The sequence below is a fragment of the Muntiacus reevesi genome, chromosome 5 (assembly GCF_963930625.1).
Source record: "Muntiacus reevesi chromosome 5, mMunRee1.1, whole genome shotgun sequence".
Taxonomy (NCBI): Eukaryota; Metazoa; Chordata; class Mammalia; order Artiodactyla; family Cervidae; genus Muntiacus; species Muntiacus reevesi.
In genome coordinates this window covers 9,684,506-9,704,620 of record NC_089253.1, presented here as the reverse complement: position 1 = coordinate 9,704,620, position 20,115 = coordinate 9,684,506, and the positions used below count along the sequence as shown (strand labels likewise).

Here is a 20,115-nt window from a genome sequence, read left to right as displayed (position 1 = left end):
AGAAATCAGATTTTCCAGCCATCAACTTTAAAGTTGGTTGGATTCAATATTAAAGACCTGAGTTTTAGTAGACTGCAGCACTATCAATAAATCACAGATATTTAGATTATCAGAAAGAACTTGGCTACCCAAAATGTGGGTTGTGGGCCAGCAGGTTTGGCATCACCTAGAACGTATAAGAAATGCAGAATTACAGGCATCATACAATCAGAATCTTCATTTTTAACAAGGTCCCCAAGTGCTGGGTATACATGTTGAAGTTTGAGAAGTATTGGCTTAGAGAATCAATTTTGAGAAAGAAAATATTCTTACAGTAGAGTATCTATGAAAGTTGCTGCTGCTGCTAAGTCGCTTCAGTTGTGTCCGACTCTGTGCGACCCCATAGACAGCAGCTCACCAGGCTCCCCCGTCCATGGGATTTTCCAGGCAAGAGTAGTGGAGTGGGTTGCCATTGCCTATGAAGGTAAAGAGAATAAAACCATGAATATCAGAAATAAAATATAATGTTGAAAAAACTATAGTAAAGAGGATATTAAATTATAGGATAATAAATTATAGGAAAATTAAAAGAAGTATTGAAATATTTTAAGTATATACATTTTATTAGGTCTAAGAAATTGAAGGAGAGACCCCAGGGAAGTGAGTATTAAAACTTAAAGGGAGAAAAAAAAAACTTAAAGGAAGGCTAAGAAAAGTACAAGAAATATGTATTAAGTTCACACGCAATAAAATATCTCTACATATACATAATAAACTAGCAAGGGCAAAAATAAAGTCTAAGTTGATTAAATAAGAAACATGGAAACATGGACAGGATATTCACAAGAAGAACAGAGTTCATGTTTCAAGTGTGGAGTACTGGAATGGTGAGTAATCATCACCCCAGAAGAAGAGAATTAGGGTCACTTGTGAGAAAAGCAAAGAATAGTGTAAATCCCACAAGAGCAGTACTTTTGTCTGTTTTGTTCACGGATATATGCCTAGTGTCTGGATGACTCCTGGCATATGGTAGATGACTCCTGGCATATGGTAGATGACTCCATAAATATTGAATAAATGAATGATGTTTCCTAGAAAAGAAACATATTTGTGGGAGTTGAAGAAAGTGACCTCTGAAGTCTAATTTCAATGTTCATTGATCCAGTGATAGGGCAATAGACTGACAGATGATTAACACAGGTTTTAAAATGAAACTGTCTCTTCAGTGATTACCGCATTGATGGATTTGCTTTTGAGTCTTCCATCTTCCACATGCTCTTTGGAGATATTATTGAATAAATTATTTCATTAACTATTTCTTATTTTGCGAGCCTCAGCATGTGATTCTGTTTTGAGGGAAAACAATGGAGATACTTCAGCAGAGGTAATTAACAACTCTTTGATGTTCATGACAGAATAAACGCTTAAAGGATGAACAAATTTGGCACATACGGAAACTACTAAAGGAAATGAGTGAAGAGAAGTCAGAGGGATCCGAGGTTGTAACAAGAGAGGAAGTTGAAAATGCAATGAAGGAAACATGGAAGTTTGAAAGACACCAGGGACAAAACTTGAAAGGTGATTCAGGAACTTAGAAAATTATCATAAAGCCGTATCAAGTTATTTCTTGAATGTATTTTTTTGTCTCCTAATATGTTCAAAATGCCGTGGACATACTTCAAAGGACATCGTTACCGCCACAACCATAGACCCATGTAGGTAAGTGGGCAAGAGAAGGAAATAGCAAAGTGGGTGGAGATAATGAAGCCAAGTGAGGAGGAGTAAGGGCAGTGGTCAGAAACACAGCAGGAAGCCCTCTGGCCTTGAACACCAGCCCGCATCTTGTGAGGCACCACCCCGGACTGCAGGCAGTGGTGATCTGCTCCGCTGTGGGGAAATTGTCTTGTTTGGTGTCTTCACTGGCTTCAGCCTCAGTTCAGGCTTGGGAATGGTAAGGAGCATATAAAGCTTCCTCCCCAGCTCCAGTATCTCTAAGGAAGCTAAGCCCCCTATTTAGATGGGGAAAGAGGGACTGGATTTGGAAAAGGGGATGTTTACAGGACGTGGATAGAAATGATGCTGGTACAGAAGGTGAAAGGGGCAGGACAGAGTCTTGCCACGTGCTCGGGAAGTACCAGGGTCCTGAGAGCTGGACCCTCAGTGTTGACACATGCATTGAAAAAAAAATTCCTATTTCTTCATCTTGAACTTGCTGCTCAGATTTCTAGATTTTTTTTTTTTTTTTTTTTTTGCCAGAACCGCTATAAATACCATCCCTGCCAGGAACCTGGAAAACAGGGGAGAGACTGGAGTGCTTCCAGAAAGCAGTACGAGAACCTGAGAGGCAGAAACAAGGGACTAGATTCCCTTGGATTTCCCCAAGCTCTCCAGAGAGCCGACTTACTTGAGCACTTGGCACGGAGCAGGCACTCCATTCGTAGATAGTTGTTTTGAGTGAAGTAGTTACCAAGGCCACAGGTCAATCAGCAAATCATTTTAGGGGCTCTCTACCACTGTTCCATAAGCCTCCTCCGGCTGAGCCCCTGTAGCGACAACAGGCACGGGGTGGTGGATGCGTTTCCTGGCCTGCCCGTCTCCGGGAGAATCCTGCTTCTGTGTGCAAGGGATGCTTTACGAACTCTCTTGAGATGCGTGTGAGACCCCAGCCAATGCTCAGACGTGCTCACTACGCGGCCTCTGCAGGGAATGGTCCGGTTAGTGGAGGGCTGCCTGTGTGCGGCCTGGGCTGGGGCAGGGGTGCGCGTGTCCCCCAAGGCCGGGGACGCACTGGGCGACTAGGACAGGAGGTCTGGGCGTGTGCGGTGGTCCACGGGAGAAGGAAGCCCGCGGAGGCCGATGAGAGGGAGAGGGAGGGGACGTGTCTACAAGGGCTCCCGTCACGGTTGGTACCAGATAGTCACCCGCAACTCTGTTCAGTTCACGGAGCAGCCTGGGACGGTGCAGAGTCTCCGAGCCGTCTGGACCTGCTGAGTCAGAGAGTCCGCATTTGGACAAGGTCACAGAGGGTTTCTGCTCACAGTCAGGTTTGAGAAGTGCTGACAAAACTCCCGTCTTCCTATGTTTACCTGGGACGCCTTCAGTTGCGAGGATAAAAATCCACTCCAGACTAGTCCAAGCATAAAGAAGAGGTTAATCTCTTCAAGTAACCAGACAGAAAAGGCAGGGTGCGACTGAGCTGAACCCGGAGCCTCACAGGCTGTCAGAGCTCAGCTTCCGCTTATGCGTCTCCCTCTCCTGCTCCCCCTCTCCCTGTCCATCACCCCCTCTTTCTAGCCCACCCTCTCCCTCCCCACACTGCCCCTCTCATCCCTCTTGCCTCTCTGCCTTCCCCTGGAAAGCTGGCTCCTTTTTCCGAGAACGTTCTCCCTGTGAGTCTAGAACTCTGACCATAGACACCTCTGAACGTACATCCTTATAACCTCAAAGTGGAGTGGAGACAAAAAAAGATATGTTTTCTACCAATTTCAGTGAGAGCATTTCTAGGGAAAGACTCTGAGCCAGGGCCTAGCTTGGGGTGCACGCTCAACCCTGGACCCATCTCTCCGGCCGGGAAAAGGGGCGTCTGTGGTCAGTGTATTTACATGACGAGGGATAGGAGACGTGTGTTATGAGACGGGAAGGGAGAGAGGGGTGCTGGGAAAGCAGAACAGCAGCTGCTACACCCACCTGTCTTTCAAAAGCTTCAGTGACATCAACCATCCCTCCCCGCAAAGCCTGAACTTGGTGCAGGGCTGAGTCAGGGGCAGTCTGCTCCCAGAGGACAGCTGGGTGTAGTGTTCTTAATTGTTTAATAACAAGAACCGCTTGTTAAGGGAATTTAAAAATGCATAATATATTTTGAATATTAATATGTTAAGTATGTATTTAAAATGTATTATTATCACACCTTTGACAAAGACATGTCTGGAGTCCTTCTGGATGTTTGGGCTGAAGAGCATCCCTCTGGCCTGAAAGAATGCTTCACTCATTTCATAAACATTTACTGAGCATCAACTAATGGCCAGATTCTCTGCCAAGTGCTGGGTTGACAGAGATGAATAAGAAGTGGTCTTGCCCTCAGGAGCTCTTAAACCAGATGGGGCGGGGCAGTGAGCCAAACAGCATTAAGTTCATCGTACCTGGTTCTGGTGATGCTTCCTTTACCAAAATATTCAGCAGCTTGATACTCAGCCTAAAGACTGTGTAGAATATCGTGTACAGTAAGGCCACCGGGGCAAGCTGAGACAGCTCCATATTTCTACACATTTAACTGAGGAACTTAGCTTTCACTCTGAAATCTTACCTATGTGGCGACTGGGAAGAGAGGTGATTATGACTATCATATGCGGTCATTTCACACAAGAAAAGCTCAAAGAGTTGATCTCTAAATGATGGAATCAAACAACGTACTTAACAAAAAAAGGTCACCAAGGACAGCGGAAGGATGTAAGTTGGAATTACTTTGCCCAGAGACATAATGACCAGAAAAATGACAATTTACAATAAAAAGTATATGTGAAATAACACATTGTACAAAACAGGATGCTTATCAGGCTATCACAGGCATAATTTAAACTTGTGGGTCCCTAGGCGTATAGGTTGATTGCATGTTTTCATTCTTGGTCACAGCCCCAAACCACACCATCTACTTTAAAATTGGAAAGTTTATTTTTACTTAGCTTTTGAATCATGAGGGATAGATAAACAATAGTTTGAATAGTTTAGATTTCCCTAAATTGTAGATATAAAATTATATTTATGAGTCGATATTTTCTTTTTTTTTTTGAGTTGATATTTTCATATCAGACTTTAATTTCACAAAATCTGAGTGCAACATATGATGGTTGCAAGGACAATAGAAATGACCCAAAATCTTGATGTTCTTTCAACAGATATGCGCATCCAAATAAGTAATTCTGAGAAGCTATTTCTTGAGAAACTCAGTGAGAAAGAATATTGGGAGGAATACAAGAACGTAGGGAGTGAACAACACGCTAACCTCCTTACCTTCTTACTGAACGACATCAACAGAGTCAAGGAGAACGCCGAAAAAATGTCAGGTCAGTTGCAAGAAAACTGGTTCAGATTGAATAGAAAAACTGTTTAGGGGGCAGACATTTGGTGACAGGAAGAAAGAGGTACTCTGGAATCATCCGTCATGCTCTGCTGTCAACTTGAGCACTACGAGTAAGGATACGGTGGAGGAAGTAAAGAAACTTCCCAGGACTATCTGTGAAACCGAGGAGGGGAAGTGAAGGGAAGGGTGTGTGGGCAGAAGCCTTGCCGCTGACTTTGAGAAAGAAGCTGCATTCAGTGGGTGCGGTCTGCACGCTCTCATACCTGACTCTGGGTCAATTCCACCGCGGAAGGAGGGTCCTGGGAAGGGCTCGTATTAGAGAAGAAATCAGCTGAGGCCCAGCTAGGGCAACCTACCCAAGCTAGACAACCAGAATCGTTTTAGAAGAATGGCCAGGTAAATGCTAAGCTGTCGTCGGAAGGAAACCGAAGAACAAACATGGGACAGGAAGGGAAGAGGGTGGGACAGGAAGGCGTCAGGAAGGACAGATCTCACCGGAGGTCACCTGTCTGTCCCTGAGGCCGAGCAGAGTGCCTTCAAAGAACTCCAGAGACGCAGAGACCCGGAAGCCAAGGGTAGGACAAACGGGAGAAATCTGGCCCCAAAGAGCGGCGTGGGTGGATGGCAGTTCTGAGCCCAGCTGGTCCTGGAGCCATGTTCTGTGGGAGGAGGGTGTATGTGGGGTACCCCAGTATCCCCTCTGAGGCTCTGCCCGGTCACCCGGCTTCTGGACCAATTTTCATGTGTGTTTCTCAATTCAAGGCCTCTGCACCACATCGGTGGTATAAATTTGGCCCTAAATCAGCCTGCAACTGGAGTTAAAATATTTCAAAAGGTTCTTCTCCCCCAAAAGAAGAGAGTAAGAGTGACACCCTCCTACCCTTGTCTGTTCCCCCAGCCACTGAGATCCCCTTTCTAGATAGAAACACCATTGCTAGTTCCTTATGTAACCTTTCAGAAAGATCCTGTGCATGTCTCAGAATATACATGTATGTTACAAAACAGCATGCCACAGATGCAATTTTTCACTTATTCATTCAAGTAACAGTATGGACGTCCTTACAGACCGGTACATGTTGATACTGCCACATCCTCCAATGTCTCCTTTGTTTTGTTGCCCTATAATTTCTTTAACTACTCCCCTACTCCTAAGTAGTAACTCACTGTAGCTTTAATTTCCATTTCTCTTCCTATGAGCGACAGTGAATATCTTTTCATAAACTCAAGAACCATATGGATTTCCTTTCTGTTCTCATCCTTTGTTCATTTTTCTATTGTGTTGTGGAGCTCTTTCCTTTCCAAGGAAATTAGCTTTTTAACTGTGATTTAAGGTGCAGGTATTTTCCCCCTTCATTATTAGTCTTCTGTCTGTGTGGTATTTGTATGAGGAAAATTTGTAGCTTCATAGAGCCCAATTTATCAGTCTTTGATTTTATGATTTGAGATTACAAATACATTCTCTAATATTTTCTTCTAGAATTTATTATATCTTCATCGTTATATTTAAATCTCTGATTATTTTGTGCGAGGCAGGAAACCAACTTCCTTTTTTTGCCAGATGACTTTCCAGTTGTCTCAACATCATCTATTAAATGAGCCATTTTTACCCTGTGATCCACAATGGTGCCTTTATCACACTTTCATTTCCCATGTGTGTTTGACTCTCTTTCTATATTTCCTATTCTGTTCCATGGATCTGTGTGTTTGTGCAACAATGCCATAGAGGGAAGTCCCTGCCAGTCCAGTGGTTAAGACTTGGCACTTTCACTGCTGTGGGCCCAGGTTCAATCCCCAGTTGGGGAACTAAGATCCCATAAGCCATGCAGCATGGCCAAAAGAAAATGTTACCATTCTAGTGTATTTTAAAAAATTTTAATAGTTTTCTAGCATTCATTTAATAATCTCCTAGCATTCCTCATATAAACTTACCCCATTATCCTGATTAGAAATTTGGATGACTTCTTTGAGTTGAAAATTTTCATGCTGCTGTATCTAACTTGGGGGTGGTGGTAATAAAATTTTTATGCTACTGGTTGAACCTTGGTGTATAGCCAACTTTAGGTTTCATGAGAGAATGGCTGTTATAGGCTTATCTTATTTAGGCACTTCTCCAGTACTCTGGCCTGGAAAATCCCATGAGGAGTGTGGTAGGCTACAGTCCATTGGGTTGCAAAGGGTCGGGCATGACTGAGCAACTTCACTTTCACTTTCAAGCATGCAGTAGCAATTCTGCCTGCGGACAATTAAACCACTTCGGGGGCCACTCGTTGGACACAATGAATATGAACAGAACACCTAAATCAATTTGTCTGAAGTCTTACTCCTACCATCCCCCTTTTTTTCCCACCTTCCCCCTTCTTCCATGACTTCTCTGAAATTCTCCTCCCACATCCATGACCATGGAGTTTGTGTTAGCTAGACAGCTTTAATTGCAAGGAATAAGTACTTTAGAAGAAAGGGTTTTTATTGTAAGTGAAATGGGATATTAAAATGAAACTTGTAGAATCTGTTTAAACCTGGGTTTAAACCAAACCTGGTTGTTTGGTCAGTAAGTAGTGTCCAATCCTTTTGTGACCCCGTGGACTATCTGCCAGGCTCCTCTGTCCGTGGGGTTTTTCCAGGCAAGAATACTGGAGTGAGTTGCCATTTTCTTCTCCAAGGGATCTTCCTGACCTAGGAATCGAACCCATGTATCCTGATTGGCAGGTGGATTTTTTTAATCCCTGAGCCACCTGGAAGCCCCTATATAATGGATACCACACAAAATAAAGTGAGAATCTGCTATGCAGACTGCCAGTATGATGAGGCAGAAAACAGGTTTCATACCTTCAAGCACCGAATTCCAGTTTATAAAAGACATTGGGGAGACCATGAAAAAACTGTTAAAAATTAGGGGACATTTTTTGGAAAGAACTTGTGGGTGCAGCAAGTTGTAGACTATCCCCCAAAGGGCAGGTAAGGTGTAATTCCTCCTTCACCTCAAATCCAGATGGAAGATCTTTAAGGAAATTCTTCAGACTGTTCAACATGTATCCCCCACCATTTGGGGGACACTGGGATCTAGTTTATGACTCACCCCTGTAAAATCTACAGGTTAAGTGACTGACCAGGTAACTGTTCTAACAGCAGCGCACAGAAGAGGTATGTAGCTGCCGCCCTGGGCTGGGCCTGTGTCTCAGTCTATTTGAGCCCCTATAACGAAGTACCATAGACTAGGTGGCCTGTGTGTAACACAAACTTGTTTTTCACAGCTCTGGAGACTGCAAAGTTCAAGGTCAGGGGACTGACAGATTGAGTGCCTAGGGAGAGCTTGCTTCTTGGTTCAGAGACACTGTCTCTCTGCTGTAACCTGACAGGAAGGGGCAAGAGAGCCCTCTGGGGTCTCTGTTATAAGGGCACTAATCCCACTCATGAGGGCTCTCGCCTCCCGACCTAATGACCTGCCAAATGCCAGGACACTGGGGTTCAGTGTACTAACCATGGGGAGAAGGGGCGGGGTCACAGACATTCAGCCTGCAGCTGCGAGCACTCCCAGGCAGCTTGTGGCAAAGCGTGGAGCGTTTCCTCTGGACCTGTTGTCTGAGAGAGTGCTGGTACACAGGCCTGTTAAATTTTACCTGCAGGTTGACAAGAGTGGTCAACCCACTCCAAAGAGAAATAGGCGCCTGTACATGTGGGAGGGAGGAGGAGACAGAACCAGAGGTCAAAGGGACAGTCATCAGCCAACCTCCAATGACAGCACATCCCCTGCCCTGCATCAAGAGTGTGCCGGTGAAATGTAACTAGCAATGGGGAAGGTGGTCCTCCGGAGAACCTACACAAACACCCCTGAGAGAGGAGCCTCAATCTTCAATGCCAGCTGGCCCCTAGCTTGAGATGGGATCAGTCAAGTGAGTGCTTTCTTGTCCTTCCAAGGCTCCCCTTCAGCCCTGAGGGGGAAGGAGGCGTGCCAACTCAAGCCAGAGGAAACAGTAGTAGGTTTAAGCTAGGAAGGGAACAGCCATAACTTTGAATGAAGCTTGAAATTTCAATTGTTATAAAGACTAGATATCTTAATTTCAGATTGGGAGATCTTCAGTTATCACTGAAAAAAATCATAGGATTGCCACGCATGTTAGTGAGAGAGGGCTAATAGCTTCACAGTATGTATTTTAAAGGGAAGAGAGAAGAGACGTCCCTGGGTGGTCCCGTGGTTAAGAATTCACCTTCCAGAGTGGAGGACACAGGTTCGATCCCTAGTCGGGGAACTAAGATCCCACATGCTGTACCATGAGCCACATCTAGAGAAAGCCTGCATGCTGCAACGAAGACCCAGTGCGGCCAAAGCAAAAACAAACACACAAAGAAATGGAAGATAAAAGCAAGGTTGTCGGTGGCCCATGGTCATGTTTGTTGGACACAGGACTTACCGTGAAGGACGGGAGGACCAAGGATGGAAACAGACGGCCGTCAGATCAGTGCTGGCTCCAGGGACGATGCTCCTTCCTGCATTGTCGCCTGCGGTCTGTGACTGTCCCCTCAGGGCACCTCTGCTCTCTGCCTGCCCCCACTCCATCCATGCTTCCCACAGACTAACTCTGAAGAGCGTCACCGTGACCACCTACCTAGTCAAGCATGATCAAAGACCTCCGCCCGTGGCGCCTCGTGGGCCGTCGGCTGTCCAGCCTCCCTGACCCAGCAGCTGCCCTGAGCCCCGGGGGCCTGGGGAGGGGGCACCTGGACCCTCCTCCCCGGACTTCAGCTTGAAGGAGATGTCAGGACACTGGGAGCAGAGGACACACCCCCTGACATATCCAGGACAAGGCTTTTGTTCTCAGTAAAAGGAAATTTTAGATTTTTTTAAAACTTATTTTTAAATTGTTTTAATTTAAAATTTTAAATTAAAAAAATTTTTTTAATGTTTTATTTAAAAAATTTTTAGCTTTTATTAAAGCCTTAGATGAGTCCCAGGAAAAGAGAAAGTATGGAGTTATTAGAAAACAGCAGATATTAGAGTCACAGAGAGTTTTTCCTTTGGTCCTTGACCAGATGCATGGGACAGGGATCCTTAAAAGCCTCTCTGGGCACTAGGTGAGTTAAAAGGCGCGGGTTCAAGCCCGCCTCTTTGAAAGCCAGTTTTTCCATCTGATCACCTCACTGACCTCCACGAGAACTCACGGCCCCAGGACCTGCTCTCCTAACCTTGCCTCATCTCACAAGTCCCTTTGAGTTAGATGCCACTGTGCCCAGTCTATGAGGGAACAGAGGCCTGGAAGAGTTCACGGCTTTAAACTCAGACTTAGTAAGTAGTGGAAATGGGAGGCGAACCCAGGTGCGTGTCAGACCCAAGCCTATAAGCTTCCAGTAGCCCTCCCCACTCCGTGACTCACCTAACACCCACTCTGCCTGAAGGAACCGCTGCGTGGCCAGGGTTACCACCTGCCCCTGCTCAGCCTTGTCGAGAGAGGGGTCACAGGAAGCCAGCGGCCGAGGAGAGGATGAGCCCGGTGTAGCAGTGTGGCACCGGAAGTGGGTGAAGAGTGAACAACCGACCCCCAAAGCTTGTGGGGTGGAGCTGAAGCAGAGCCAGACACGACAAGGAAAGGCGAGGAATGCAAGGCAAACGTTGGACCAGGCGTCTGAGCAGCCAGGAGTCTAAAAGCACAAAGTCGTAATCTCCCATTTGCCATGTCCCAGACTTTTCTGGGGAGGAGACTTTTACATACTCCCAGTTTCCCTGGGAGTATTCACAATTGTAGGGTCAATCAGTTCAGTTCAGTTACTCAGTCACGTCCGACTCTTTGCGACCCCATGGACTGCAGCACACCAGGCCTCCCTGTCCATCACCAACTCCCGGAGTTTACCCAAACTCATGTCCGTTAATCAGAGATGCCATCCAACTGTCTCATCCTCTGTTGTCCCCTTCTCCCGCCTTCAATCTTTCCCAGCATCAGGATCTTTTCCAATGAGTCAGTTTTTTGCATCAGGTGGTCAAAGTATTGGAGTTTCAGCTTCAGCAACAGTCCTTCCAATCAACATTCAGGAATGATTTCCTTTAGGATGGATTGGTTGGATCTTCTTGCAGTCCAAGGGACTCTCAAGAGTCTTCTCCAACATCACAGTTCAAAAGCACGAATTCTTTGGCGTTCAGCTTTCTTTATGTTCCAACTTTCATATCTATACATGACTCCTGGAAAAACCTTTGTTTTGACTATATGGACCTTTGTTGGCAAAGTAATGTCTCTGCTTTTTAATGCTGTCTAGGTTGGTCATAGCTTTTCTTCCAATGAGCAAGCATCTTTTAATTTCATGGCTGCAGTCACCTGGGATTGCAATAATAGAAGGATATGGAAGAGAAGTCTTGACTCTCTGCTCTCAGAGTTTTCCTTGAATAGGGGAAGCGGTTATGCCAGTACGAAACACAATGAGGGCTGAATGGCTCTAGCCTAGCTCCCTGTGCCCATTTCCAGAGTGTTAGTTTGTCTCCAAACTATTCAAAGACCAGACCTGCGCATCTTCTTCCCTGTAGCCTAAGACCCCCAAGAGTTCTTAGAGTCAGCTTTGGCTGACTTGGTCTGTGGGGAAAATTTTCCCTTTGAAATAATGTCCTAAATGGCTGTTATGTCCCACAACAGTCTCAATACAATAGTATTGTTTCATTGCAGAATAAGTTAAATGAGTCGCTGTGGACCAGTCTAGAAATCTAGGGCTTCCCTTATGGCTCAGCTGGTAAGGAATCCGCCTGCAATTCAGGAGACCTGGGTTCGATCCCTGGGTTGGGAAGATCCCCTGGAGGAGGGAAAGGCTACAACCATAACTGTCAACATCATTTGTAGGAGACAATACTCTCTGACTTCCAAATAATTATCTTCCAACTGTTATAAATAAAACTCATCTAATGGGGACATGTAACACTGATGTCATCATAGAGCATAACTCTGACGATTCTGACTTGGAGGGTACATACGCTGGCCTCCTGTTGCACACAGCTAACTATGTCACTGTATTCAGACTTCACTCAGATATTACCTCCTCAAAAAAGCTTTCTCTGATCACTCTATCTAAAATGGAAAATTTTAGTTTTTCAATTGTTTTCCCCTTTTTACTTTTGGCTGTGCTGGGTCTTCATTGCTTTGCATTTTCTAGTTGCAGTAAGCTGGGTCTCCTCTCTGTTGCCGTGGTCAGGCTTCTCTAGCTGTGGAGCACGGACTCCAGGTACTTGGGCGTCGGTATCTGTGGTCCCCATGATCTCGAGCACAGGCTCAGGGGTTGTGGCCCACGGGCTTAGTTGCTCTATGGCATGTGGGATCTTCCCGGACCAGGGATCAAATCTGTGTACCCTGCAATGGGAGGCAGATTCTTATCTACTGCATCACCAGGGAAGTCTGAGAATTTTTGTTTTTCTTCATCACATGCCTCACCACCTAAAATATTATTCACTGACTTCCCCACCAGGATGTATGTGTCATAAGGGCAGGAGTTCTGTCTCTCATTTGGTAAAATTCCCAGTGCCTTAAATAGTGTCATGCACATCAAAAGAACTCAATGATGATTTGCTGAATAAAAGAATGAACAAACGAGACTCATTTATCCAGATTCATTTCTCTCCACTCCCTAAAGCAGCCCTCATGTCACTTTATCTTGCTTTCCCTAAACAGCAGTGTTCATTATATGACCTCTGAGCATCCTTCAAGGCCCCAGTTTTTTGACCCTTTGCTCTCTCAGTTCTGACTTTCATTATGTGAGAAGACCTGCAGCATCCTGCCCTTGCATCTCTGTTCTCCCCTCTTGCTCTGAGCTCAGCTCAGATCCGGTCTGCTGACTTCCCCAGCCCCTCTCCGCCTTGCTCTCCTCTCCTCCTTCTGTCTTTCCTGTCCCAGGAAACGTGTGCCAAGAACATTAGAAATTCAGTTAGATGGCATTAGATGTACAGGATGCTACTTGAGTATATAATCAAATCTCTTCATATTTAATTTGTGGAATCAGAAGTAGTGTGATATGAAGGGTAGATGGCTTCAGAGGCACTAGAGCGTTGGAAATCCTTTAAAAATACAAATATTCATGAGAGATACCATCTCCAACGAATTCCCATTAAGGCATTAGTAAATTGTTGGAGCATTTTGGCTCATTAGAGGTACTAGATTCTTCAGTAAGACTGTACTTTGAAAATTCAGGGGAAAAAAATACAAAGAAAGGTGAGGTGGGGATCATGGAAGATAAAGTTTACAACTTGATAGTTTTACCTAAGATCTCAAGCATTCTAATTTTCTTTTTAAAGAACAGTATAAAATCACCCTGGAAGATGATAGAAAGAAAATAATCAGAGAAACTTTGTTGCAGCAGGACCAAAAGAAGGAATGGGCCACAGAGGTATATGTCAATTTTCTTTTCTTTTTTTTTTTAATAGTAGATTTTTCTTCTTCTCACAGAGAACTTCAAAATTTTAAGTGAAATATAGTTGATGTATACTATTATGTTATTAATTAAAATTAAATTTACCAATTGAACTATCAGGGAACCCCAGTGTATAAATTGAATTTATACTTGACTTCTCTGGGCTTTGGTTTCCCAGTCTATAAAAAGGGGACAATAATACTAATATTTACCTTTAATGAATACTATGAGGACTGAGATGATTTAAGTAGCATGGTGCCTCATAAGAGCAAGAGCTCTGGAAATTAATATTCAGTCATTTTAAAGTATAATAATAATGACTATACAAATTGTGAAATTTTGGGTGAACTATAGGATGAAACATAATTTGTCTATAAACTACTTTCTTACATACGCAAACCTAAGAGAGTACACTTTATGTTGCTGGAGCTTTAAAAATTGAGGATATAAAAAAATGTTTGAGATATAATTTCCAATTCATCTTTTCTAATCTTTGTTTTGTCCGAAATATCTGCCTGTCTTTCCTTTCCACTGTTGTCCTTCATCTTGCTCTGGGGCTTCCCTCATGGCTCAGCTGGTAAAGAATCCGCCTGTAATGCAGGAGACCTGGGTTTGACCCCTGGGTTGGGAAGATCCCCTGGAGAAGGGAAAGGCTACCCACCCCAGTATTCTAGCCTGGAGAATTCTATGGACTGTATAGTCCATGGGGTCGCAAAGAGTCGGACACGACTGAGTGGCTTTCACTTGCACTATCATCTTGCTCCAGCCTGTGTCCTAAATCTGTGAGATCCCCGCTGGGATTGTCTCTCTATCTGGAACATCCTTTCTTTGGAGTGATAAGCATCCGGCCTTTTCTAGAGTTCTTCACTGAATTTCTGTTGCTATTGTTTGTTGCTTCCCTTTTGGTTCTATTGCTCTTTCAGTATTCCTATGCCATTGCACAATTTTGATTGATTTATACAAATACAGAGGATATGGAGGAGAACTGATCAATGGTTTTGCTTGCCCATGCAATTGAGCCCCTTTGGAACTGAATATGATTAAACGGTGAAATCAATAAGTGATCTGAGCTTAGTTAAGATGGTTAAAAATGCATATGTCAATCAAGTATGCTTTCAGTATGTACCTTCAGTATATAATGAAGACTGCCCCCAATACTGTTCCTAGTATTTTACATTAAAATCTCTCAACAATCCTATAAGGGGGAGACTTGCTAATAAGAAGACAGAGACACAGAGAAACATTGTGCCTTGCCCAGAGCACGTGGCAGAATTGACATTTAAGAAGTCTTTTTCAGATCAGTACTCTTAATTATTACACTGTATGTTTTCTTTTCTCCACATAATGCCAAACACCCACATAAGTGAATTAATGTTTCTCATTTTTTTCTTGTCATCTTATCATGTGGATGGTGGTGATGGAGTAGTCGCTAAGTCGTGTCCAACTCTTTGCATCCCCATGGACTGTAGCCCACCAGGCCCCTCTGTCCATAGGATTTCACAGGCAAGAATACTGGAGTGGGTTGCCATTTCCTTCTCCAGGGCACCGTCCCAACTCAGGGATGGAAACTCCATCTCCTGAATTGTGGGTGGATTCTTCACCATTGAGCTGCCAGGGAAGCCCATATTTCATCATGTAGTTAACTTCTAAAATCTACTTTTGTGCAACCTTAGCTGCTTATTTGGAGAAGGAAATGGCAACCCACTCCAGTGCTCTTGCCTGGAGAATTCCATGGATAGAGAATCCTGGCAGGCTACAGCCCATGGGGTCGCAAAGAGTCAGACACAACTGAACAACTAACACACAGTTGCTTGTTAGAGTCACCTGGAAAGTTTGTTTAACCCACATGGGTCCTGGGCCCCACCCACCAAGATGCGCTTGTAATTGACCTGAGATTTTGCCTGGGCTTTTGAATTTCTCAAAATATTCAGGAGATTCTAATGTGTAGTCAAAACTGAAAACACTACTCCATTGTTAGTGAAATAAGTCATTAGCTAACTAAATTCATTTATGAGCTACTTCCTACTTTTGTTCAAAGAAAATTCTATGTCTAAATAAACTTTAGTCTTACCACTTGGAGCTGAACTTTTTACATGGTTCCTGGGAAATGGAGGTTCACTCTTATTTAATTAACATGATTTTTTTAAAAAAGGAATTTGTTGCAAGTCTTCCTACTCAAAGCACTTACCAAAATTTACCTTTCATATAGTTTTAAATTCTTTCAATCCATGTTTATGAGCCAGAATATTTTCTCAATTTCTCTTCTTTTGGTTGTGTCCTTCAGTTACTTTGCTGTGTGGTATCCTGGTGGCTCAGACAGTAAAGAATCTGCCTGCAATTTGGGAGAGACCGGGGTTCGATCCCTGGGTCAGGAAGATCCCCTGGAGAAGGGAATGGCAACGCACTCCAGTATTCTTGCCTGGAGAATTCCATAGACAGAGGAGCCTGGCGGGCTACCGTACATAGGGATTGCAAAGAGCCGGACATGACTGGGCAACTAACACTTTCACTTTCATCCATATAAAAGTACCTTACATATAAACGTGACCTGCTGTCCACTATAAAATTCCTTTGGGTGAAATTGTAAATATTCTAGTAACTGAAAATGAAATTACATCTTATGATCCTACTGATAAAGTAAGGCTTTCCCTGTTTTTTTAATTTAAAATGCTTTTCTCCAGGAGAAGACCTAGCTACAGCCTGCTAACCTGCAACTGTTTGCTATTAGGTTTATAAATAGGTACATTGTTGTTATTGACCCGCAGAAATGTTTCAGATTTAAAAGGTAGTTATATCATCTATCTTTGCTCTTGCTACATGTTAAATTATACCTGTGACCATAAACTTGAAGAAAGTTTGATCACTGTAGTTTAGCCATCCTAATGGCGGAACAGGGCTTCCCTGTTGGCGAAGAATCCACCCGCCACTACAGGAGACGTGGGTTCCATCCCTGATCTGAGAAGATCCCACGTGCGCTGGAGCAACTATGCAGCTGCGGAGCCTGTGCTCCAGAGCCCGGCGCTGCTGCTACCGAAGTTGGCGCGTTCTGGAGCCCGTGCTCCCGGACGAGAGAAGCCCCCACAGACAGAAGCCCACACACCACATCCAGAGGAAAGCCCCAGCAGTGAAGACCCGGCACAGCCGAAATCAATGCATAAAGTTAATTCGCACATTTAAACGGTGAAGCAGGTCACTTCATGACTGACTTCACCACGGCAGTCAGATTCAGTCACACTAGCGGCCAAATTGATTGGACAACCACCGTCCAGTTCTTTCAATCATCTGTGCTCAGTGCAGTTCAGTGCAGTTCAGTCGCTCAGTCGTGTCCGACTCTTTGCGACCCCGTGAATCGCAGCACACCAGGCCTCCCTGTCCATTGCCAACTCCCGGAACTTACCCATGTCCATGAGTCAGTGATGCCATCCAGCCATCTCACCCTCTATCATCCCCTTCTCCTCCTGCCCCCAGTCCCTCCCAGCATCAGGGTCTTTTCCAATGTGTCAACTCTTCCTATGAGGTGGCCAAAGTATTGGAGTTTCAGCTTCAGCATCAGTCCTTCCAATGAACACCCAGGACTGATTTCCTTTAGGATGGACTGGTTGGATCTCCTTGCAGTCCAAGGGACTCTCAGGAGTCTTCTCCAACACCACAGTTCAAAAGCATCAATTCTTTGGTGCTCAGCTTTCTTCACAGTCCAACTCTCACATCCGTACATGACCACTGGAAAAACCATAGCCTTAACCAGACGGACCTTTGTTGGCAAAGTAATGTCTCTGCTTTTTAATATGCTATCTAGGTTGGTCATAATTTTCCTTCCAAGGAGTAAGCGTCTTTTAATTTCATGGCTGCAGTCACCATCTGCAATGATTTTGGAGCCCCCCAAAATAAAGTCTGACACTGTTTCCACTGTCTCCCCATCTATTTCCCATGAAGTGATGGGACCAGATGCCATGATCTTAGTTTTCTGAATGTTAGACTTTAAGCCAACTTTTCATTCTCCTCTTTCACTTTCATCTGTGTTAGGCAGTCTAAATCAGGAAAAACAGCACGATAGGATAATAAAGAAAGAACAATGGGACCCAAAGTGTTTAGGCATATTTCCAAAGTTCCTAGAAACCATAATTTTAACTGTTTAGATAAGTTGATTGTGTATCATCATTGCTAAAAAAAAAAAAAAAAAAAGTGAAATGCTTTGTGGCAGCTCTTCTTTAATACAGGAAAAAAATTTTTTTTTTTTTTTTTTTAGAATGCTCTAAGGTTCATTGACAAGGGCAGCTATCGAGAGATCTGGGAGAATGACTGGCTCAATAAAGAGGTAAGTGGAATTTTAAAAAATGAAAACAATTTCTTCTTTCTCATTTTTCTGAACCGGAAATGACTTTTATTTATGAGCTTAAGTCATGGGGAAAGCATGGATATGTGACTGACTGAGGTAAAATGAAATTCAAGTGGAGTCCTAATCTTATTACAAGCTGTTACTCAATGAACACCATAAATTATTTCAGTAATAACCACAAGTCATCTTTAGTGTCACAATTTTCATACAATACACTCAAGTGTCTAAAACTTCTTGACATTCTAAAACTGACCCGGCCTTCCTCTGAATTCTATTTGCTCCTGAGTGATGGAAGCAAGGCTGAAGGATCATTCTAACTTCATTCTCTTTGGTTTTAAATTGTCTCTTCAGGTATTCAAATTGGAATGGAAGAGGTAAAACTGTCATTATATACAGATGACATGACACTGTATATAGAAAACCCTAAAGACTACAGACAAAAACTACTAGAACTGATAAACTAAGTCAACAAGGTAACAGGACACAAGAATTAACATACAGAAATTAGGTATATTTTTTACACTAACAGTGAAATATCAGAAAGGGAATGCAAACCATCAATCTCTTTTAAAATCACATTTTTTAAAAAGCACATAGGAATAAACTTCATAAAGGAGGTGAAAGACATGCTGAGAACTATAAAACATTGGTAAAGGAAATTGAAGATGATTCAAAGAAATGGAAAGATGTCCTATATGCTCTTGGATTAGAAGAATTAATATTGTTAAATGGCCATAGTACCCAAAGCAATCTACAAGCTTAATGCCATCCCTATCAACTTACCCATGACATTTTTCACAAATCTGGAACAAATAATCCTAAAATTTATATAAAAGACTCAGACTTACCAAAACGATCCTGAGGAAAAAGAGTGAAGCAGGAGGCATAACCCTCCCAGACTTCAGAGAATTCTACAAAGCTATGGTAATCAAAACAGCCTGGCTGGGGCAAAATCAGACATATGAATTGATGCAACAGAGTAGAGAGCCCAGAAATAAACCTGCATACCTATGGTCAATTAATCTTCAACAAAGGCAAGATACACATTGAGGAAAAGATAGTCTCTTCCAGCGGTGTTGTGCAAGCTGGAGAGCTGCATGTGAATCAAAGTCAGAACACTCCCTCACACCACACACAACAATAAACTCAAAACAGCTAGACGTAAGACATAATGCCATGAAGCCCCTAGGAGAGAACACAGGCGAAACATTCTCTGATATAAATCTTTGCAATGTTTTCTTAGGGCCGTCTCCCAAGGCAATGCAAATTAGAGCAAAAACGAACAAATGAGATCTAATCAAACCTAAAAGCTTTCACACAGTAAAGAAAACCGCGAACAAAATGAAAGAACAGCCTGTGGACTGGGAGAAAAATATTTGCAAATGATACAAACAACAAGGACTTAACTTCCAAAATATACAAATAGTTCATATAATTCAATAACTGAGTATTTCCACATGGATGTCACATAGGTGCTTCAAACTCCACATACCTGAAATTTATTAAATTTCTTCTTAGATCATCTTTTCCTGCATTTCCTTTTTCACCATCTGCTCAGACACCCAAGGTAAAATTTTCACCATCACCTTAATTTCTATTTTCCTTGCTCTCATTTGACTGAATAGAGTTGGTGAGTCTAACAAACAAAAAATTTAAAAATGAATATGCTTTCTGTGATATTGACAATTATCTTGAAGTTGCCTTTATAAAGTCATGGTGAGTAGGACTTCATACAATTTCCAAAATTAATCAAGATGAATCCTCAATTTAAAAAAATAAATATTAATTTAAACAAACTCAAGGTGAGCTCGATAGTTAAAGAATATTATAGAGGAACTTAGTTCTTATACTTTTATTAAATATGACAGTATGATCCCAGTGATAATAATTTAACAATTCAGATCTTAAATTCTGTTAAGATATCATAGACATTAGGTTCAGAGAAAATGACTACAAAAATTTATATTTGACTGATAAGAAAGACTGTTTGGTGCCTTGGTCCTTCCTACTAAAGCCACAAATTACATTTTGTTTTGTTTTATTTTTTGATTTTCATAACTCAGTGGAAATAAAAGACAGAAAAATGTCGTTTAATTTAATCATGAGCAAAAAGAGCTCATTAATAAAGAAAAAAATCATTTTAAAGAAATTCAATATATTTAATTTTTCTTTATTTCAATAAATATTCATTATACTGTTATTAAATTTACTCACAAAATTAATTAAAACCATTTCTGGTTATAAGTACTATCACAGGAATTGAAAATTGCCTGGAAATAGAACAATGTATGCTAATTAATTTCTTTGAAGAAGGCTAAGAATGAGTAACAAGGGATATTTAATACTGGAA

The 20,115-nt window shown here is 42.7% G+C and overlaps 1 protein-coding gene across 1 annotated transcript in view; it reads left to right on the top strand.

Annotated features, from left to right (window-relative positions):
- The window catches only part of CCDC83 (coiled-coil domain containing 83), a 42,919-nt gene that overhangs the window by 10,576 nt on the left and 12,228 nt on the right, over positions 1 to 20,115 (top strand). The window contains exons 3-6 of the mRNA XM_065936959.1: positions 1,395 to 1,557; positions 4,872 to 5,039; positions 13,314 to 13,405; positions 17,676 to 17,744. Coding sequence (XP_065793031.1) covers positions 1,395 to 1,557; positions 4,872 to 5,039; positions 13,314 to 13,405; positions 17,676 to 17,744 — 492 coding nt within the window. The remainder of the gene's footprint in view (positions 1 to 1,394; positions 1,558 to 4,871; positions 5,040 to 13,313; positions 13,406 to 17,675; positions 17,745 to 20,115) is intronic.